General features: G+C 34.8%; 3 protein-coding genes and 1 long non-coding RNA gene across 5 annotated transcripts; 3 read left to right on the forward strand and 1 right to left on the reverse strand.

Annotated features, from left to right (window-relative positions):
• Window positions 1–1,467: 1,467 nt before the first annotated feature.
• Window positions 1,468–4,992, forward strand: LOC131800439 (mitochondrial import receptor subunit TOM22 homolog; the record flags this gene model as incomplete). Its single annotated transcript, XM_059119440.1, has 3 exons — window positions 1,468–1,635; window positions 1,733–1,771; window positions 3,895–4,992. Coding segments are annotated over 3 exons (516 nt in total), but the record flags the coding sequence as incomplete, so codon positions are not given.
• On the forward strand, window positions 1,795–2,602 carry LOC109612666 (uncharacterized). The gene is made up of 2 exons (XR_009341739.1): window positions 1,795–2,289; window positions 2,347–2,602. It is a non-coding gene; the product is annotated as an uncharacterized LOC109612666 (long non-coding RNA).
• A 2,542-nt stretch (window positions 4,993–7,534) lies between the features above and the next one.
• Window positions 7,535–16,381, reverse strand: LOC101889701 (general transcriptional corepressor trfA). 2 transcript variants are annotated; one of them, XM_005183885.4, is made up of 9 exons: window positions 16,242–16,380; window positions 16,060–16,182; window positions 15,790–15,990; window positions 14,549–15,734; window positions 13,107–14,486; window positions 12,749–13,035; window positions 12,310–12,433; window positions 11,914–12,240; window positions 7,535–8,208 (listed from the first exon to the last, which is right to left on the reverse strand). In XM_005183885.4, exons 1-9 carry the CDS (start codon window positions 16,251–16,253, stop codon window positions 7,991–7,993), a joined length of 3,858 nt encoding a protein of 1,285 aa, XP_005183942.1. In that variant the 5' UTR covers window positions 16,254–16,380; the 3' UTR covers window positions 7,535–7,990. The 2 variants fall into 2 exon arrangements, with proteins under 2 accessions (XP_005183942.1, XP_019892432.1); XM_020036873.2 differs by lacking the exons at window positions 7,535–8,208; window positions 11,914–12,240; window positions 12,310–12,433 and adding an exon at window positions 12,578–12,666 and having other exon boundaries at window positions 16,242–16,381.
• Window positions 16,382–17,887: 1,506 nt separating this feature from the next.
• LOC101889538 (THO complex subunit 6) lies at window positions 17,888–19,199 on the forward strand. The gene is made up of 2 exons (XM_005183884.4): window positions 17,888–18,193; window positions 18,251–19,199. The coding sequence occupies exons 1-2, from the start codon at window positions 18,051–18,053 to the stop codon at window positions 19,158–19,160; spliced, it is 1,053 nt and encodes a 350-aa protein (XP_005183941.1). The 5' UTR covers window positions 17,888–18,050; the 3' UTR covers window positions 19,161–19,199.
• The last annotated feature ends 1,276 nt before the right edge of the window (window positions 19,200–20,475 follow it).

The following is a 20,475-nucleotide window of genomic DNA, read 5'->3' on the forward strand; positions in this document are numbered from 1 at the left end:
GGCTGAGGGTATAATTATCCCAGGGCAACCCTAATACATTTTTGTTAATGTCAAAAAATAAAATTAACAAACTGTAATCAATACACACAATTATTTCTGCATACATTCTATTTCATAAAAAATTGGTAAAAATTCTAACGTCAGCTTAACAGTCTCCCGCGGATTATGTACAGGCCTGAAAGTGAAGTGGAATTGTTACAAATCGTACAATATTTTGAGCAGATGCCGAGAAAACGTGGAGGGGATGAGGTAGGTCTAAAGATTTAGTTAAAAAATTAATATTTTACAAAAGTAATACATATATAAATTGATTATTACTAATTAATTAACGGAAATTATCGTTATATAACAATAATTCATAAAAGCCCAGCCATTTAATTTAATCTCGCACAATGAATCGTCAACCATATGATGAAATACAACTCTGTGTGGACAAAGGCCTTCTCTGTTATGTATAGTTTTCATAGTCCTTAGCTTTTGCATGGGTACGATTATGAAGCAATCAGCAATTACTAACGTAATCATCTTTGATACAGAAAATTTCAGATTCAAAGAAGAAAAAACAGCTTTAGAGTAGGGCCGACCATCATTCCATATTCGTGGGGTTAGGAAAACTGAGGTCGCATATTAAAAAATCTACAGATCCATTGAGTCAAGTTACACCTACTTTGGTGGAAAAACGTGGCTAGAGCACTTAGAATATTTAAAATTTTATACCGCCTGCTTCAAAATTTGACTTATTTTATACGCTGTTATTTCAGAGGGTCCACCTATTTTCAAGAATAAATCAAAGACCATAAAATGACATTGAATATTTTTTGAAATATATAATACTCCAAAAAATCAAATGGTTGGTTGGTTGAAAATTGCGACCACAGCCTCCGAAATATCGAAGAAGTGAACTAACCTTATATATTTTTTTAGTAGTCGGAATATCAAATAACTGCCAAGTGATGGCCAAAGTTTCAATGTACCAAAAATTAGGGGTATTGTTTATCGGATGAAAGTGCTGCAAGCTGAAATATTTTTTATAATGTGCCCCACATTTGTGATTTTCTCATTTGGTCTTTAATGTGTACACAGCATGAATTCTCCTTACGCCATACGACCACGCGCCAGCAATTAGCCTCTCTCACATAACTCAACAACTGTCACTCCCGTCGCATGTGATTGTTTTTCTGCTCAGACATTTTCACAGCTGCCAGCTTCTTTTTATAAGAAAATTATAGAGAAAAGTTGTAGTGTGCGTGTTGCGCAAAAAATATATTCCTTTACCGAAAAAGAAAAGGAATAATTAATTGGACTCAAGAATTAAACACAAAAATAAAGAAAAACAAATCCAATTGGACAAAGCATTGTGTGTGTTTGTGTGTTATTAACGAATTTATCGATTCAGTTTGCTCACAAAAAGTCGCCTTTTGTGAGCTCTTCGACCCGACGAAAAGAAAAAGAGTGTGTTTTTATTGATTTTCCGGGTGTCTTTGTGACACAATACAAACAGCCAAAGTGGATAACGTAAAGATTGAAGATTTGGTGGACTCCGATCCCGATATCGAGTTTATTGAAAAGGACAGCGGCATGTCGTCGTTAGGCGGTAGCAAGGATGAAACTCCCGAAAGAAAGACTGTGGCCACTGTAAGCACAAGAATTTGACCTTACCCCCACCTTATTGCATGTTGTTTTTCCATTTTCTGTGTAATATCAATCGTTATTTTCTTTTACTTCTTTTCAGACCAATGAACCCACAGTAACAGAGGAAAATTATGATGATGTAAGAAATAGAAAATTAAAATTTTATAAAATCTTAAGTAGTTTCATAAATAATTGTGGAATTTTACAACGATTTTTGTATGGTTTCTTATTCTTGATTAGTTTTGCTTGTACATAACCTCATTTTGCGTAATAGCCTGGCACTAGTGTTCACGGTTGTCGGTATGGGATTTCTGTGCCCAACAACATTGTTTATATCTGTGTCATGTTGAGATAGTGGGGGAAAATTTTATGCTTTGCAAGAATGGGTAATATTTGACCTACATAGGTTTATGTACTTACCTGCAATAGTCTATATTTACCTTTAATGAAATTGCTTTTAATTTCAGAAACGTTTTTCGCCTTGAAGCAATGTTTAAAAGAGAAATTATAACTGTCATATCGACAAGCCCAAGTACATAGTTTGGGTCAATTTTAGCTTTTGAATCATATGGAGGTTACCAATTAAGCTGCCAATCCCCCACGGCCGTCGGGTCCACTTATGCAAGGATTTTAGCCTAGTCAGTTAAAAGTAGCGCTGTTAGTATTGCTAGAAAAACGATTTTAATAATCCATTTCAATAATGTTATATTCTAGAAGCAAAATTGTCATTAATTCGAATGACCCATAGAGTCTTGCAGAAGGTCCCATTGCACTGACGCCATTCCTTATAAAACAGAACAGGGACCTACGCCGAAATGCAAGGATTTTAGCCTAGTCAGTTAAAAGTAGCGCTGTTAGTATTGCTAGAAAAACGATTTTAATAATCCATTTCAATAATGTTATATTCTAGAAGCAAAATTGTCATTAATTCGAATGACCCATAGAGTCTTGCAGAAGGTCCCATTGCACTGACGCCATTCCTTATAAAACAGAACAGGGACCTACGCCGAAATGCATTTCGAAACCACATCAGATGGCCTAACTAGCAATAAATTAACTTTTCCACGTAAAATGTACAAGAACTGACAGAAAAATAGCCATTGGAGCGGCACATCCCTTCCACAGAAGGTCAAATTCATACAAAAAAACATAAATTCACCCGTAAATCAATAAACCCAAATGTTGTTTTGAAACTGGTGGCGTTTGAACCAAGAATTATCCAATCTCCATTTTCCGATTTTTAAATAATTTTTTTTTTTTGGAACTAAAGTACAGAGAATATGACGAATGTTTTTAAAAAAAGCAATTTGTGCCAAATGGACCAAACCTTATATTTTCTCACTTCTAGTGACAAGATGAAACAATGGCCTTAGGCCATAAACATTATGCATCTATATCTTCGATTGCTGCCTCGTACTTTTTCCGTCAAAAATCGACTGCATGTCAGACCAGATCACTCGATCTCATAACTACTCCTTAAAAGGAGGTGTACCCTATTTGGTGCGAATAATGTACTCGCTTTATTTTTCAACTTAATCCACAACATACCTAGAATGACATTGGGCCTTGGCCGGGACTCAGTTTTGATTTGTGGACAAATTTTCTTTTGCTTAGCTGAATGGGTTTCCGTGCTCTTTGACTAATTTAATTATGACGTGTTTAATATTTATTTAAAACTTGCCTTAAGATGTGGGTACATCATGGCTGGACGGCAGGATTCGTGTGCAGCTCTGACGTCCGCTTATAACGTGTCACAAAATATGCCATGCGAAGACTTCAAGCAGCTAATCTAAACCTATAGTCCCAATACAAACATGTCGGAAAAAGGCGGTCGATAAAACGTCACACTTACCTCATCTAACTCTATTCATCTTCCCCATAAACTTCACTTTCATTATCCTCTATCTTCCCCCCCTTAAGGCGTGGATACATAAGCAGCTTGGCATCATATAAGTGAAAACGATGGCAGAATTTGAGTATGACTCTGGCATCGCTTAATGATATGCCATGCGAAGACTTTAAGCTGCTTATCTACACTTATAGTCCCAATACACATATGCCGGAAAAATAGCCGATGCAAAGCCACACTTCCCTCATTTAATTGCATTCATCTTCCCCATAAATTCACTTCCATTTTCATCAATCTTCCCCCTATTTAATGATGTTTTAGGCAGTATCATTGATGGGAATTCTAACAACAATTTCCAGTTCCATAACTTTTATAAAAAATCAATTTTAATTCATTTTTGTTTTATTTTCCAGGAACCCGATGAGACATTGGGTGAACGCATTATGGGCCTGGCAGAAATGTTCCCACAACCATTGCGAGACTTTACTGGTGGCCTTGTTAACTTCACAACCAGCAGCATCAAGGGCCTGTACAAGTTTTCATGTAACGCATCATGGATATTCTTTACCAGTTCCGTGATACTCTTTGCTCCAGTCATATTCGAAACAGAACGTGCCCAAATGGAAGAAATGCAAAAGACACAACAGAAACAGGTCCTACTGGGACCCGGATCTGCGATGTCAGCTGTTGGAGAAACGCCAGCATTGCCATTAATACGATAAATTATTTTTTATTAAATAATAATAATAATAAAGCAATTATGTTAAGACAAGTTTTCAAAATGTAATAGCAATGAGAATATAATACTACTTCACAACAGAACAAAAACAAAATCACAACCAAAAACCCCACAACAACAACAAACATCTTAAAAAAAACAAGTGTGCTATATTTGTAGTAAAGAGACCCGACATCATGTTCCCCGGGACTGGGAGATGTGGGTGTCCGTTTCTTTTTTGGAGAATTTTTAAACAATGTTTAAAATGTGCATTAAATTTCTTTTGCCATTTTTCGGTAGAATTTCGTCTGTAATGGCAGCATTTGTTTTTATATTTAATAAATACTATAAAATTTAAAAAAAAATCTATAAAGAAATAAACAAATTTAATAAATATTATAGTCGTTTATAGAACACAAACCTATAAACTTAGTTTGTTAATAATAAATACAAAAATTAAAAACCAATCCAAATCTATTGCATAGTCAAGTCAATATGAGATAAATAAATAAATACATTACTCCGAGTAAACAGCGGTGTAAAGAAAAACAATCAATAACTTGTAATAATCATTTTCACGATATCCTTCAAAAATAGCGAAAATTTCGAAACGTAAATAGACGATGTAGTAAATTTTGCGAAAATTATTAACGACAAATTTGTGATGAAGATTTGAACTAAATACGAGATTATTCGAATTGCTGAAGTTTAGTCCCCATCTCCATGGTGTGGGGGCAACAAATGTCTTCAAATAGCAAAGCTTAAATAAAATTTTATGCATAAAGTTTTATAATTCCTTAGGGTGTAGTTTTTATTACAGATGAAAGCGGATTCGTTTTATGGATTGACAACTAACATATTTGCATTTAAAGTTTTTTATTGAAGCTACTTTGAATGGGGTAACCGAATGCATGTAGAAGAGTTGGAAACGGAATCTTAATTGAATTGGAAAGTTTTCCAGTATCGAGGGACAGTGAAATGCTGGATACGATGCAAAATTCTCTCGGGCCTGCGCGCAATATTTTACCCTTCATGAGATGTATGGTATATTTAATGTGATATTCCGTTTGCAATACCTTGAAATATTTTAGCGAATATCCCATATTGAAAAGAAGAACAGATCACTTAGTAAGTCTGATCTAATAATCGTCGTTGCAGCATCAGATATCTGACCTCTAGATTGGCTGACAGTGTTCCTCACTGCTGTAGACTATGTGGAGCTGAAGAAAAGATAGAGACGATTGAACACCTTGCAGATGTCTCATCTTAACCAACAAGAAACATAGGCTATTTGACAGGTTGGAGACTATTATTGATAGAATTAGGTATTAAAATGAATGGAGGAACAAGTGGGTTTAAATGCACCCTCTTCGATTATTTTTACCGCAGATACACCTTTGGGTTTCTGAGAACGACGATACAAACTTTTCTTCCTGAAATACAGGCAATAATTTTTACATTTTTTTTTTGAATTTTATTGAAAGCAAAAAATGTCGGAAATAGCATCAAATTTGAGTAAAAAGAAGTTTTTTGTGATAGAAGTTGTTTTAAAAAAACTTCAGGGGAGAATATCCCAGACAAACAACAAGGGAACTGATGAGGATTGGTGGCTCTTTCCGAAACCTAGGTAAACATTACCATCGTTCTCCACAAGTTCTCCAAAAGTTGTTTTTATAAAAACAACAATAAAGGGATTAAGCCTGACCATTTTGCAACAACAAAATACTATGGTATCTCGAACAAACAAGCCAACACTGTTCTATTTTAGAATAAGTTTAGATTTGTTCGAATTGGCCACCTTTGGCACAAATTATGGCCTTCAAACAGCCAATTAAGACCGTCACATGCTGCCCGAATGTTGCTCTGCGGTATTTTGACCCATTCCCGACGAAGCGCTTGCTTGAAGTGATCGACACATTGGTATTTTTTAGTGCCAACCTTGCTTTCCAAAATACTCCCGACACAATAGTCCAACGGATTGGTATCCGGAGGTTTTGATGGGCATTGTGCGCTGGAAATGAAGCGAGGAATCTCATTTCGTAACCATTCTTGGTTGGCGCGTGCTGAATCCTGTTGGAATGTCCAAGGTCTTCGGCCAAAATATTTGCGTGCCCAAGGCTTTAATACATCCTCCAGAATATTTGGCGGAGCACACCATCACCATGGCTCGCGCTTAAGTTCTGGTAGCCAACGGAAGGTGCAAATTTTAACCTAACCTCTTTGGCAAATAAACACGATTATTTTGATTGTTTAAAACTGCTGGACAACTAATGTTTTCTCATAGGAGAAAACCAAAATCGGCAGTCCACCACTTTCGGCCAAACGAAGCAAATCTTTAGCTCTTTTGAGTCTATTTTCTGTTGTCGTTGCGGCGTAAGTTCTTGCACTTTTTGGAATTTCAAAAGCTTTAGCCCGAGCTCATTTTTCAATATTTGCCGAATGGAATATTGCGATATGTTCAGCTGACGAGCCATTTTTTCGGCCACTGCGACGCGGGTTTCGATCAAGTTGCTTCTTACTTTTCGAACAATTTCCGCTGATGTTTTCTGTTGTTGTTTTCTTTCGTTTACTTCCTTGACGTCGAATGAATTCAATCACGAATAACTTTTTTTCTGGAAAATTCTCACCAAAATTCTTTCGTACGCTTGTAAACAATATAATGAGCTGTCACTGGAATAATTTTAACAGCTGTCGGACGAGTGGCTTGGAAATGACAGCAGTCTGAAGTTGGTTGCAGTTTTTTTCATCTCACCTTGTAAAGTAAAGGAAGTAGTCGATATAGTCTAAATCTGATACGTTGTAATATTTATATCAGTCTTAGATCAAATACGAATTGGTCAACTGCTTCGGAACCTCCCCCACAAAGGGTCAACAGTTTGAATAATCATGGCTCAAGGCTGGGGCTGATACTATTTTATTTTTTTTTTTTTATTAGATACTTTTTTATGATGCGGTATTTAATAGGTTTCGTTCCCAACAATTTGACATTTTAGGTTTTATATTAAAAGTAGATCAATTTTTGTGTAACATCCATACATCAGGGTACCTCATGATTTTCGCTATTAGGAGACAAGGTTTACTTTTGGAGATAGGTTCATGATTTCTAACCAAATCCGCTATATTTCGGCATTTCTGGTTCCTTGTAGACAGATTTATTGCTCTATTTGATTTTCTGTAAGATTATTATTTATTATTATTTTCTTTTTATTCCAATTGTATAATTAACGGATATACGACATAAACATTTCGAATATCTTTACATAGTCATACAGTAGTAGCCAGAGGCGAATTTAAAGGAAAAATTTATTTCATTTGACAATTTTGTACATATACAGTAAAAAAAAAACAATATAAAGTTGCGAAGAAAAAAAAAACATTCAAAGAAAAACATATACCGGAACTCCTGGTTCGAAACGATAACATTTTGTGTAAAACATTAATTGCAACAAATAAAAAATGTGTACATATATAAATGAGTATTTGCCATAAATTCATGCAGTCGAGTTCGTGAACAAGCACTAGGCATTGTATTTAAATGGAGATATCCAAAAAATACGTATGAACCTGGTTTCTGTGCGAGATTTTTTCACAAATCTCAACCAAAAAAAAAAAAAAATGGCGAACAACATTACAAATAGAAATGACATGGTGTGCAAGAAGTTTTGTACTCTTCGAAAAGAAAACTACCACGAATAAACAAATTGAGTTCAGCACTTAGCATAGTTAGGAATATCTTTGTAGCACATCATTTAAACCAAATCTGAAATCGACTGCATATAGAAATACATTATTTAAACTAATACATGATTAGACAATGGTGTACAGTTTTGACGCATTATAGACGACATTATGGCCTCTGTGGTGATAATTGTAATATTCTTATTTATCCGTCTAACTTTATGCCAATCCTTGCGATCATCATTGCAGGAAATTAAGTAAAGTTTTTGATTATCCTTTGGAGCTGGGGTACCCTTGGCGTGGACAATGCCACCGGCAATTTCGATAATGGCTGAAACGAAAAAAAAAATTATTAATGAAAATAATAAATTATCGAAAACAAAAAAAATGAAAAAGTGGTTATTGTATATCATTTTATTTATAATTTCTAATGTGGATTAAAAAAAAAAACAATTTTTAAGGTTCATGTTTTTAAGAAAATTAAAACAAATTTTCTTTCTTTTGTTGTTGCAAAAATCGTCAGGCAAAATCCCATTATTGTTGTTTTTATAAAAACAACGTTTGTTTATTAGTGGAGAACGATGGTAATGTTTACCAGGGGGTAAGGCAGGGAATACCTAGGTTTCGGAAAGAGCCACCAATCCTCATCAGTTCCCTTGTTTCTTGTCTGGGATATTCTCCCCAGAAGTTATTTAAAAAATAACTTCTATGACAAAAAACATTTTTTTTACCCAAGTGACGAGATCGTAAGCTCAATAGAAGAGGAACAAAATAAATAACTTCTGGGGAGAATATCCCAGACAAGAAACAAGGGAACTGATGAGGATTGGTGGCTCTTTCCGAAACCTAGGTATTCCCTGCCTTACCCCCTGGTAAACATTACCATCGTTCTCCACTAATAAACAAACGTTGTTTTTATAAAAACAACAATAATGGGATTTTGCCTGACGATTTTTGCAACAACAAAATACTATGGTATCCCAAACAAGCAAGCCAAACACTGTTCAAATTTTCTTTCTCTAAAAATGTAATACAGAAATCATTAGAAACCTTAAACATTTTATTAAAAGTATTCATGTCCCTATATTGTTTAAATCCATATTTTTAGGGAAGTAGGTCTTCAAAAAAAAAAAAAAAAAAAAAAAAAAAAAAAAAAAAAATATATATATATATATATAATATTAATAAGTAAATAAAATAATAATAATAGTACATAAATAAATATATATCATTATGGTCTATATTTTTCAAGGAAGTGTGTCTTCAAAAAAAAAAATAAATAAATAAATAAATAAAATAAAAATAAATAAAATAAAAATAAATAAATAAAAGAAAATAAATAAAATATATGAATAAAAAATTAAAATCGACGTCCAAGAATGGGTCTTAAAATAAAAAAATAAAAAATTTAAGACCTAACAATTTCTTTAAAAAATCCATATTTTTCATAGATTAACAAGGAAGTGAAATGGGTCTTGTTCTTAAAGTGGACTTTAAAAAAAATAATAATAATTTTTAAGGTTCATGTTTTAAAGAGAATTAAAACAAACAAAGTTGAAATCTTAGAATTTTTATAAAAAAATTCGTATTTTTAAGTTTTTTTTTTACATCCAAATTTTTAAGGGAATTTGGTCTTAAAAAAAATTTGACGTCCAAAATGGGCCTTAAACAAAAAGTAAAAAATTCAAGGACTAAAAATTTTTTTGAAAAAGAAAAAATAAATAAATAAACTAATATATAAAGAGAAATATGTCTTCTTCTCAAAGTAGATTTTCAAAAAAAAAAAAAAAAATAAATAAAAAAATAAACAAGTTTCATGTTTTAAAGAAAATTAAAACCAATTCCCGTTCTTAAAAATATAAAACAGAAATCATTAAAAACCTTAAAAATTTTATTAAAAAAATGCATGTCCTTAACTTTTTTTAAATTTATATTTTTCACAAAAAAAAAACTATGCCGGGAAGTGGGTCTTCAAAAAAAAAAAAAAAAGAACTAAAATAAATAAAAATTGATGTCCAAGAATAGGCCTTAAAAACTAAAAAAAAAGAGGAAATTCACGTCCTAAAAATTTCTTTAAAAAATCCATATTTTTCAAAAAAAAAAAAGAAATATGGGACTTCAAGACGACTTCGACCTCACCATTCGGAAGGAAATCTCAAAAAAAATCCGTCGAAAAAAAACTCAAAGAAATATGGGACTTCAAAAAAACCTGCTAAATTCGACCGGATTGAACTTTTCATACACTCCACCATTCGGAAGGATATTTAAAAAAAAAATACATCGAAAAATATCGATCAAATGAAAACCTTTAATAATTTTTTGTCACAGACTGTAGTAAAGATTTCGAACTTCAAATGCAAAATTCGAAACAATTCCGGTTAATAATGGCACTAGTATCATCAAAATCATCAAAATACCGAATAAAGGGAGGTACTGTTGTATGGGGGCTATACTAAGACGTGGATAGAGAATTTTCCGCGATAGGTTGAAGTACCAATTACGAACTTCAAATACGAAATTTGACGCAATTACGGTGAATAAAGTCGCGAAAATCCTGGAAATACTGAAATCGGGGTAGCGTAATATGGGTAATATACTAAAACGTAAACCTATATAGACAATTCTCTTTCAGGGGGTAAAGTACTCACAGAAAACTCCTTGTGTAGAATTTCGGACAATGCCATTGAAAAATGTGGCTAAAATCAACAAAATACCGAATATCGGGGGCACCAATGTATGGGGGCTATACGATATCAAGGGGTAAAGTACTCATAGAGAACTCCTTATGTAGAATTTCAGACAATTCCATTTAAAAATGTGGCTAAAATTATCAAAATACCGAATATCGGGAGGTACAGTTATATGGGGGCTATACGATATCGTGGGCCTACATAGAAAATTCTCTTTCAGGGGGTTAAGTACGTAGAAGAAACTCCTAATGTAGAATTTCAGACAATGCCATTGAAAAATGTGGTTAAAATCATAAAAATACCGAATATCGGGGGATACCGTTATATGGGGGCTATACGATATCGTGGGCCGATATAGCCCATCTTCGAACTTAACAGGTCTGCAGAAAAAAGACATCGGGGCGGTGATTAGCTTCCTATCTTTATTCGTTTTTAGTGTGCTAAATCGTCTTAGAACTTTACGCTGATCAAGAATATATACACTTTGTTGGGTCTAAAATTATTATTCCGATGAGTTACAAACGGAATCACAAACTTAATATACCCTTCGTATTATGTATGGTATAGAAAAAAACGACGAATGCTCCTTTAAAAAAACCAAGACCAGATATAGAACTTAAAAGAATCACGTCAGAGAATGAACTTAAAAAAATATTTTTTTTCAGCTCGTCTATAAGAACCACGTCCCTTTTAGGCGGGCTTCAGCTCGTCTATAAGGACTACGTCCCTTTTAGGCGGGCTTTAGCTCGTCTATAAGGACAACGTCCCTTTTAGGCGGGCTTCAGCTCCTCTATAAGGACAACGTCCCTTTTAGGCGGGCTTCAGCTCGTCTATAAGGACAACGTCCCTTTTAGGCTGGCTTCAGCTCGTCTATAAGGACAACGTCCCTTTTAGGCGGGCTTCAGCTCGTCTATAAGGACAACGTCCCTTTTAGGCGGGCTTCAGCTGGTCTATAAGGACTACGTTCCTTTTAGACAGGCTTCAGCTCGTCTGTAAGGACCACGTTCCTTTTAGACAGGCTTCAGCTTATCTACGATGGATCTAAACAATTTCATTAAAAATATTCTCAATTCAAGATCACCTTGTCTATAAGAGATCATTTCGTCTATAAGAGACCATATCCCTTTTAAGCGGGCTTCAGCTCATCTATAAGGACCACGTTCCTTTCAGACAGGCTTCAGCACGTCTACGATGAGCCTTAAAAATGTCATTCAAAATATTCTCGAAAAAATTCAAGATCAATTTACTTTCTTCAAGATTTCAATTTTCTACTTATTCACTCCAATTTTTAGTGGATAAAAAAAATACATAAGAAATATAGTATATTTTATAATTTGCATACCCACCTTGCAACTCCGTTGGTACTGGTTTAATATTTGTAGTCATTACAAATTCGTAACCATAAAATAGGCCCTTTTTATTTTCCTTTGCCAACTGTAGTGATGAGGCCAACGAAAATTTATGTTTCTTCTCGAAGCCGGGGTCATTGAGAATGTAATTGCTTAGGGGAGGAACTTTTTTCAAAGATTTGGCTGAATTAATATCCTCGAGCCATTGTGAGGTCACAATGGGTATGCCTCGTGCCATTGCCAATAGGAATTTAAAGGTGCGGAAGGTTTTGTCCATTACCAGAACTTCACTGTCCTTGGGATCTTTGGCCACTGCCCATAGACCTGCAAAAATAAACGTATAAAATTGATAAAAACAAATGTTTATCTCAATATTATTTAGTTTTAACAAACCTCTAGATTTGGTTTGCAATTCGTTAAATCTTTCCGGTTCAACCATGGTTATGGATATCAAGGGTCGTGCTGAAAGGCCCGAAGCTGAGGAGCTAGCTGTTGAAGTTGTGGAGTCATGGGAATTCTACAAAAGAAAAGGGATTAATAAACATTTTAAATTAATATTTCTCTCGTCCTATCCTCAACATAATTGTCTAAGACGATTTCCAGATGTTCTTGCTTATTTATTAACAATAACGGAATCCAATGGTATTTTGTAAAAAAAATAAAGAAAACAATAAATAAAAGTAAAAGTAATTAATTCATTTGTAAGAATTTATAGAGAACAACCCACACCAATGGTATTCAATGACTATTCTATGAAATAAACAAAACGAAAAGAGAAAAACAACAAACTTAAGTCTATCTTATCTCGTAAAAGTAAATTACGAATACTTACTATTCGTTTAAGACGTTTCTTTTCCTCAATTTGTTGAGGTGCTGGCGTTTCGGATTTACGTTTACGCACAGCTGCACTAGCTGAGGTTGGAATTTTCTTTTCAATACTATTTGTGATTGATGAATTGAGTCTGGAACTGCTGCGATTAAGCGTAGTAGCGCTTGAATTCAAACTATTTGGCAATGTGGATGATGACGTTGATGAATTGGATGCTTTCTTCGTGGCATCATTTCTTTCTTCTGATTGTTGTGAACGTGATCGTGTTCGGGTTCGTGTATTGTGCACAACTGAAAATATTTTAATAAACATTAAATCGAGCTTTCTTATAAAAGTAATCTTGTCTTTTACGATAACTTACATGTCTGTGTAGACATTAGATCCATATCATCTGTGGTCGTAATACTGTCTTTACTGGACTGTGTCTCTCTCGATTTGAGTCTGGTGTTGCGTTTGGGTGGATCTTTTGTTTCTTTTGGCGGTGGCTTTTCGGACGATTGTTGCCGTGTATTGCGTCTTGGGGGACGGACTTTTTCAGTTTCTTCTGATTCTTTTTCCTTTTGTTGCCTTTGTTTAGCCTGTTTCACAGTTGTGATTTCATCTTCATCTTTCCCGCTATCTTTATCCTGTACCGATCTGGTGAGTCGTTTGGATGAAGCTTTCTTCTCTTTCTTTTCATCATTCTTTTTTGGTCTCCCACGTTTTATAGTTTTACTAGATGATGATGATGTTTCATTTTCTTCAACTTTTTCCTTGATTTCTTTGGATTTGTCTTCTTTTGAAAATTCCGCAGGGAGAGGCTCCTTTTTCTTTTGGCGAGAGGAAGATTCCTTAGTTTTAACTTCGTTAACAGTTTTCCTTCTATCCTGTTTTTCTCGATCCCTAGCCGCATGTCTTTGATCACGACTGAGAGTAGAGGATGAGCTCGTTGATTTCCTATCCTTTTTAGCATTTGGTTCCTCGCCAAATGATGTATTAAATTTGTATTCCTTTCTTGCTTCTATTGCCGCCTTTTGCTCTTTTGTAATTTTTGGTTCATTCTTAATTCCATTGCTTGCTTCCTGTTTTAGATGTGGCAATAGTTTATCAAAATCATTTGTATTTTTAGGTACATTAATTAGTTGAACCAAACATTTGTCATTTTCACAATCTTCACTCTTATCATCCTCATCGTCGTCGTCATCGTCACCAAAAAGATTTTTATTCTTAACTGCCAGCATGTTTTTTCTCAAATCATCGGCTTTTGAAAATGGAATGTGATCTTTTATGAGCTGTGGTGTACACATTAACAAATCCATATCAGATTCGGTGGATGTCGTGCTGGCAGCAGACGACGTTTTCTTAATTGTGGAGAAATTTTTCTCTGGCATTTTGAAGACATTTGAAGTGGCAATTGTTTTGTCCAATCCCTTCGGACTTGTTTCCATTTCGGCAAAGAAGGAAGCTGGATTTTTAGCCACCGCCTTATCTTCCAATAAAGTGGAGTTAAAGCAGTGATTCACAGATTTCACGCTTGATGCTCTGGAAGATGTGCTTTTTGGTGGTGGTGGTACAAATGCTTGGGTTAGAATATCATCTTCCTCATCACCCATGACATTGACGGTAGGTTCTGCTAATAAATCCTCCTCAATTTGTTTTTGACTGGTGTTTGAAGTAGGTACTCGTTTGTGTTTTTCCTCGCTTTTGGTTGCATTACTTTTACGTGACGAAGACGTAGAAGTTGAGGAATGTTCCGACATAGCTGGAACACAAATTGAAGTTTACAATTATTTCTGGAAACATGTAACACAATTTCGCACTTACCATCATTGCTGGCAAAAAGTTGTGTGGGTGGCAAATCGGAAACGGGATCCAACTTATCTGGATGCATATTTTCCTTGTCACTTAGTGTTAAAAACGGTTCATCTTCTTTACTCTCAAATATATTTTTATCTTTGGATGTCTTATTTTTGTCCAAACCACTGTTGGTATTATTTGAGGATGTGTTCGAAGCTGGAAACATTTGTGTTGCTAAATAATCCTCTTCGTCATCCAAACCAGCAGGAGGAGGATCATTCTCAAAAAGATTCACAGCAGCATCGGCTAAATCTGTAACAACTGCATTATTCTCGTTTGCAATAGCCTCTAAAGCTTGACAATCAAACAGATCTGGCGTAGAACAATTCAAATCATCGTTAACCTGGGGATTAGGTGGTGGATTTTGGGCAGCAAAGGAATTAATATTGGCCACCTCATTATCATCTTCAGTGGGTTCTTTGTTGGGACTTGGTTCCTGTCTGGCTGGTGCAACACTACTGTTCAATAAAACTGTATTGTGTCTTATTAGCGGGATAACCTGTGACTGCATTAGCGAATTATCCTCCTCGCCAAAACCTTCATTGTAGTCTTGTGTAGAAATCCGGAACTGACTACCACTACTGCCATTTGCAGCGCCGAAGGAACCATTTATGCCCTCATCATCTGAATCATTCAAGTCAACTGACTTTTCTTCCAAAGGCTTCATTTTATCCATGTATGGCCGTGGTCTCTGGGAACTTAACACCTCTTGTGTTTCTGGTATACAAAAATCATCATCACCAGTGGAATTATCCAATCGTGTTTTATCGCCCTCTGAGGTTGTACTTTCGGCTATGGAAAGATTGGAGGCTAGTGATGCCCGCCCGCCACAATATTGGGTTTCGGGTATCATGAAACTATCACTGGAACGGCCTCTATTTGACGTATTAAAGCCTATTGAACTGCGGCGGCTATTTGAGAGAGCTGCTTCAGTTTCTGGTACTACAAAACTATTGCTGAGCCTCGAAGACTGGGACTTTGCTGCTTGCGCTTTACTTGACGAAGACGGTATTGCAGGCATCAAGAAATTATCCGAGCTGTTATTGTTTAAGCGTTTCACTCTGGAATCTCTATGCGTTGTCGTCTCAGGACTAGAGGCAATTATATCGGATGTGTTTTTGTTATTATCACCAAAACCACTGCTGTCATGGGACTGAAAACCAAACTGATAAGACTCAAAATAATAGATATTTTGAAAACTAACTTACATTCTCCATTTGTTCATCATTGTGGAATCGTAGACACTGAAAACGGCCAAGTCTTACTTCATCTCCAGTCTTGACCGAAACCTTTGTAAAGGGCCTTAAGCGTTTACCATTAAGGTAAGTTCCCTGCGAGCTGAATAAGTCGTAAACGTAGACATCTTCCTGGGCAAATACACCCACACAGCAATGTTTCTCATCCACATCCTGTACAAATACATATATAAATCATGAAGACAAACAACGCTCTTCCAAAAAGTATATCCATTAAATTACCTCGTTTTCAATATTGAAGACAAACTTTGTGTCATTTGGAGGTAGCAATTTACCAAACAAATATAACTGGCCCACCTCAAGCATATGACGCTGTCCGTTTATTTCCAAAGACATTATCGAAAGCTAAGAAAAAGATGACATTTTTAATTTATCTTTCAATAATTTAAATACAGTATGCTTACATTTTCATTCATTGCTAGGATTGTGCGTATTTTACTTAAATGTTTTTATTAAATTGCTATGGTAAAATATATTCTGTAATGTTTCCAACATTTAATCCCGCGAAATTCAATGTTTATCAAAAAAACCTTAAATACCTTGGCTTGGCAATAGGGATCTGTAAGTCGAGAAAAGGACTTGGCTTGCGAATGATGATAGAATGTGAAATTCAATGAACTAAGTTACGAATATCGTGGGAAGAGGAAATCAAGATATGTTATTAAAATCTTGATGATAATTAATTATCATAAAATGACAAAGTTTAAATAAAATGTTAAAAATTCCGAGAATATGTCTTGGTTGTTTTTCCTATATGTTTAATTTATATGTTAAGTGGTGCAATTTTAATGTCAGATATATAAATTATGTGAAAGGACACAGATAACACAGTATTGCACGCTTGTGGAATTATCACCTATTGAGTTTAGATTTTTTTCCCATTCTAATAATGCCTTTTGTTTGAAAATGTTGAATCATGTCCTGCATCCCGGTATATATCCCAATTAGTTTTATTTTCGTTGTTTTGAGCTTTTATTTTCTTTTTTATAATAATTTTTAAATTATTTTTATACCGGCTTTATTGTTCACCTTTCTTAAAAAAAAATTTAATTGCTTGTTGTTGGTTATTTTGCCTCTATGGACTCATTTTTTTTACTTTTGTTTTTTTTTTTGTAGTTTTGGCTGGGGAGCCTTTTATAATTTGTTTTTTAATAATGTTATAGTTAATTATAAGTTATTTTGAATTTCTTCTACTTGGTTTTGAGTACCTTATTAATACAATTAATTGGCCTTGGAGGCTTTAGTATTAAGTATGAATTGAATAAAGAAAGAAAGAAAGAAGATAATATACACGGTACCGGTGCCCATCGAATTATAAGCAAACTAAGAGTACATCTCGTGGTATCTTTAATGTGCAGTACAGGGTTTTAGACTTCTTAAACAATTTTCGAACATATAAAATATATAAAAATATTTTATTTTCTTGGGTCGATCCTTGATAATTCTACCATGCCCTTAGCATCGGAAGAAAATGTGATTTATGCCGATTTTCCATTTCTGTTTAACAAAGTTCTGTCAAGTAAGTAATAAGCAATAATCGAAATTTATTTGAGTATCATATACTCCACCATTTTATATGCATTCCTTACTATATATTTAAGTAAATAGCTCCAGCACAAAAACCTCCTAAATTTAAAATCATGCCAACCCGCTCAAGTTATCAGTTCAGTATGAATGACACATATCAGTTTCCTCTCCAAAATGAGTTTCTGATTCTTTTCGATCTAAAAAGCCCTGCATTTACTGTGAGTTTTTTAATGTTCCCTCGTAAGGCTTTTATATGGCTTTCTTACGATATATATAAGCAATTTCTCCCAGGGGGTGTACATTTTCAGTGCAGTCAATATATATATTGCAATGCACAAAAACCTCTTTAATTTAAAATCATGCCCAGCCGCTAAATTATTAGTTCAGTGTGAATGATGGCATATCTGTTTCCTCGTACAAAATGTGTTTCTGGTTCTGCATTGACTGCGTCTTCTATCTTCAAAGCCCTGCTTTTTCGGTTTGTTTTTGTTTTGGTTTACATTTTTATCGTTCATTACGTTTTGCTTATTGGTACTGATAAGGAGTGTGCTTCTTCTTCCCATATCGTTTGGAACGCTTTTAAATTTGTTCGTTTACCAAGCCGGTGGAAAAACAATTCGGTGTACAAACAAGTTAATACTTTTTAACAAAATTATTAAATTATTGTCAGAAACAGTCTTGAGAATATGTCTCCATTAATACCTCTACGAGATCCTAACGAGGATTACAATATAAAACGTTTTTACAATTGTGTTTGCGCCCAAACAATATCAACGTCGGGCAAGTTTCTGTTTGCCGGTAATCGGGCGGGAGATATTTTTGTGCAAAAGTAAGTGAAGGAAAATATTATTTTAAATTATTGTTAACAGTGAAAATACATTTTCAGTATTACCAATTTCCAGAATTCAGAGGAAATGCGACCACCCCTCAAAATATATCCACAAGGCGAGGAATGTGAAATCAACTGTTTGAGCTTCCATCGAGAATTCCTTATTGTGGGCTCGATTGGGGTGGTGTATGGTTTAAAATGGGTTGAGGATAAGGCTGAACTGGCCACTGGTCGTGCTTGGGAAATCAAAATACCCATTGATGTGGAAGCCATCGAAGTTCCAGATGTGAATTATATGTGGCTGCGACCCGAAACCGATTTGCTTTATGTTGGCTGTGGTGATAATGTAATTTATGAACTGAACTTAGAAGATGGCCGTATAACACGAAGCTTCAAGGGTCATGAAGATTATATACATGGTGTATGTGGTTCGGGTACGGATAAATTATATTCCGCCTCCGAAGATGGCAGTATTCGTATGTGGGTGACAAATCAAAAAGAAAGCACAGGCCTCATTGAACCATACAAAAAAGACACATTGGTACGCCCTGAAATGGGCAAATGGCAAGGTGCATTGGCCACCAATGACGATTGGCTGTTGTGTGGTGGTGGACCAAAATTATCCCTATGGCATTTACGTTCCATGGAATGTACAAGTGTTTTCCCATTTCCCGGCAAGGTACATGTTTGTGATTTTGTCGAAGATATGATATTTGTTGGTGGTGAACATACTAATGCCCAATTCTATGCCATGAATGGTAAACTGAGAGCTGATATAAAGACTGAAAACACTGCGGTGTATTCGGCGGTATGGAAGACGGAACCGGAACGTTTTATGTCCATTGCTGGCTATAGTAATTGGTTGTCGATATTAAATGATTTTCGCTTTTTGGATAGTAAAATTGAATTGTATGAAAGTAGAAGTAATAGTGATACAACTACAGTTAAGGGGGAGAATGGTGTGTAAAATAAAATAAAGGCTAAGAAGACAAATTACGAAATCTAATTGGTAATGTATTTGAATTTATCTGTAGAGCTTTTTTACTAACATTTTTATTTTCAATTCATATTTACAGAAAATGTTTGAAATACTAACAAAAATCAATCAATCTTTTTCTCAATAACAACAATCAAATCAAACTAACAACTTTTTTAATAGAAAGGTAAGTCCTATATATTCATGTTAACTAACCAAAGCAGAATTTGGAGTCCGAAAGTTTTATCTAATTGAATGGTTTCTTCGCATCACTCTTTGATACGTCCGTCAGAAATAGAGATGTATTTTGAAAATTAAAGCCGACGCATTGTTCATCATATCAATCTTGAATGCAGTTGGTCATGGCTTCAAAAGTGGCCTTTAAACCCTAGCAATGCTTACTAGTTATTTTAAAATTACATAAAGTTATCATCAAGTTTTAATATTTTTTATAAGCTAAGAACAAGCTAAAAAGTAGCAGTCGGTTTGCCGACAGATGTATACTCAGCCAATATTGGGTTATTTAAATATATTTTTACTTCTGTTATGATTATTCAAATTGTTGACCCTCTATGGAGTAGGTTCCTAAGGAATGGTCCAATATTGTCCACTTCGTATCGGACCTAAATAAATATGAAATAAAATTGCGGCGTGCCAGGTTTGGACTATAGTCGTTACTTCCTAAAGACAATCGTGATAATTTTTAGAAAGTGTTAAAATGTGCTTGTGGTACCAGATATAGTTGACCGAAGTACTCTATTTTCATACTTCATCTAATACAGATATAAATATTGGAATGGGCAAAACTACAAGAAAATCGAACGGAATTTATACGAACGAATTTATATCCAATTTTATGCGAAGTCATAAATTCCATATTCATCCAGAGTATCTGGTAAAGAATCGCTGACTTGTTTTGCAAGTTATGACAGATAAACGTATTGAAAATTGTGACCCTTTGTGGGCGAGGTACTGGAGGGGCTTCGCAGATATATATCATCTTCACAACAGATCTTGTGTTAGCAAAAATGTCTTTATGTGTGAAAGCTGAAGAGAGTAGGATGCTTATTTCGCTTTCTTTGACCGTTTTGTTTTTCAAAAACTTGAACCCCATGTGGGCGAGGTCCCAGAAGAAATGTTCCGCTCCTCTACCAACTTTATAACAGATCTTGTGTTGATCGAAATATTGAGATGCAACAATTCTGAATGGAATCGTATGTTAATTTCGAGCTTTATGAGCTTCATAGACTTTCAAAATGTTGACCCTTAGTGGGGAAGGTACCTGAAGAATTTGGCTGATATATTC

Source organism: Musca domestica, unplaced genomic scaffold, assembly GCF_030504385.1.
Source record: "Musca domestica strain aabys unplaced genomic scaffold, Musca_domestica.polishedcontigs.V.1.1 15, whole genome shotgun sequence".
In the NCBI taxonomy this organism is placed as follows: domain Eukaryota; kingdom Metazoa; phylum Arthropoda; class Insecta; order Diptera; family Muscidae; genus Musca; species Musca domestica.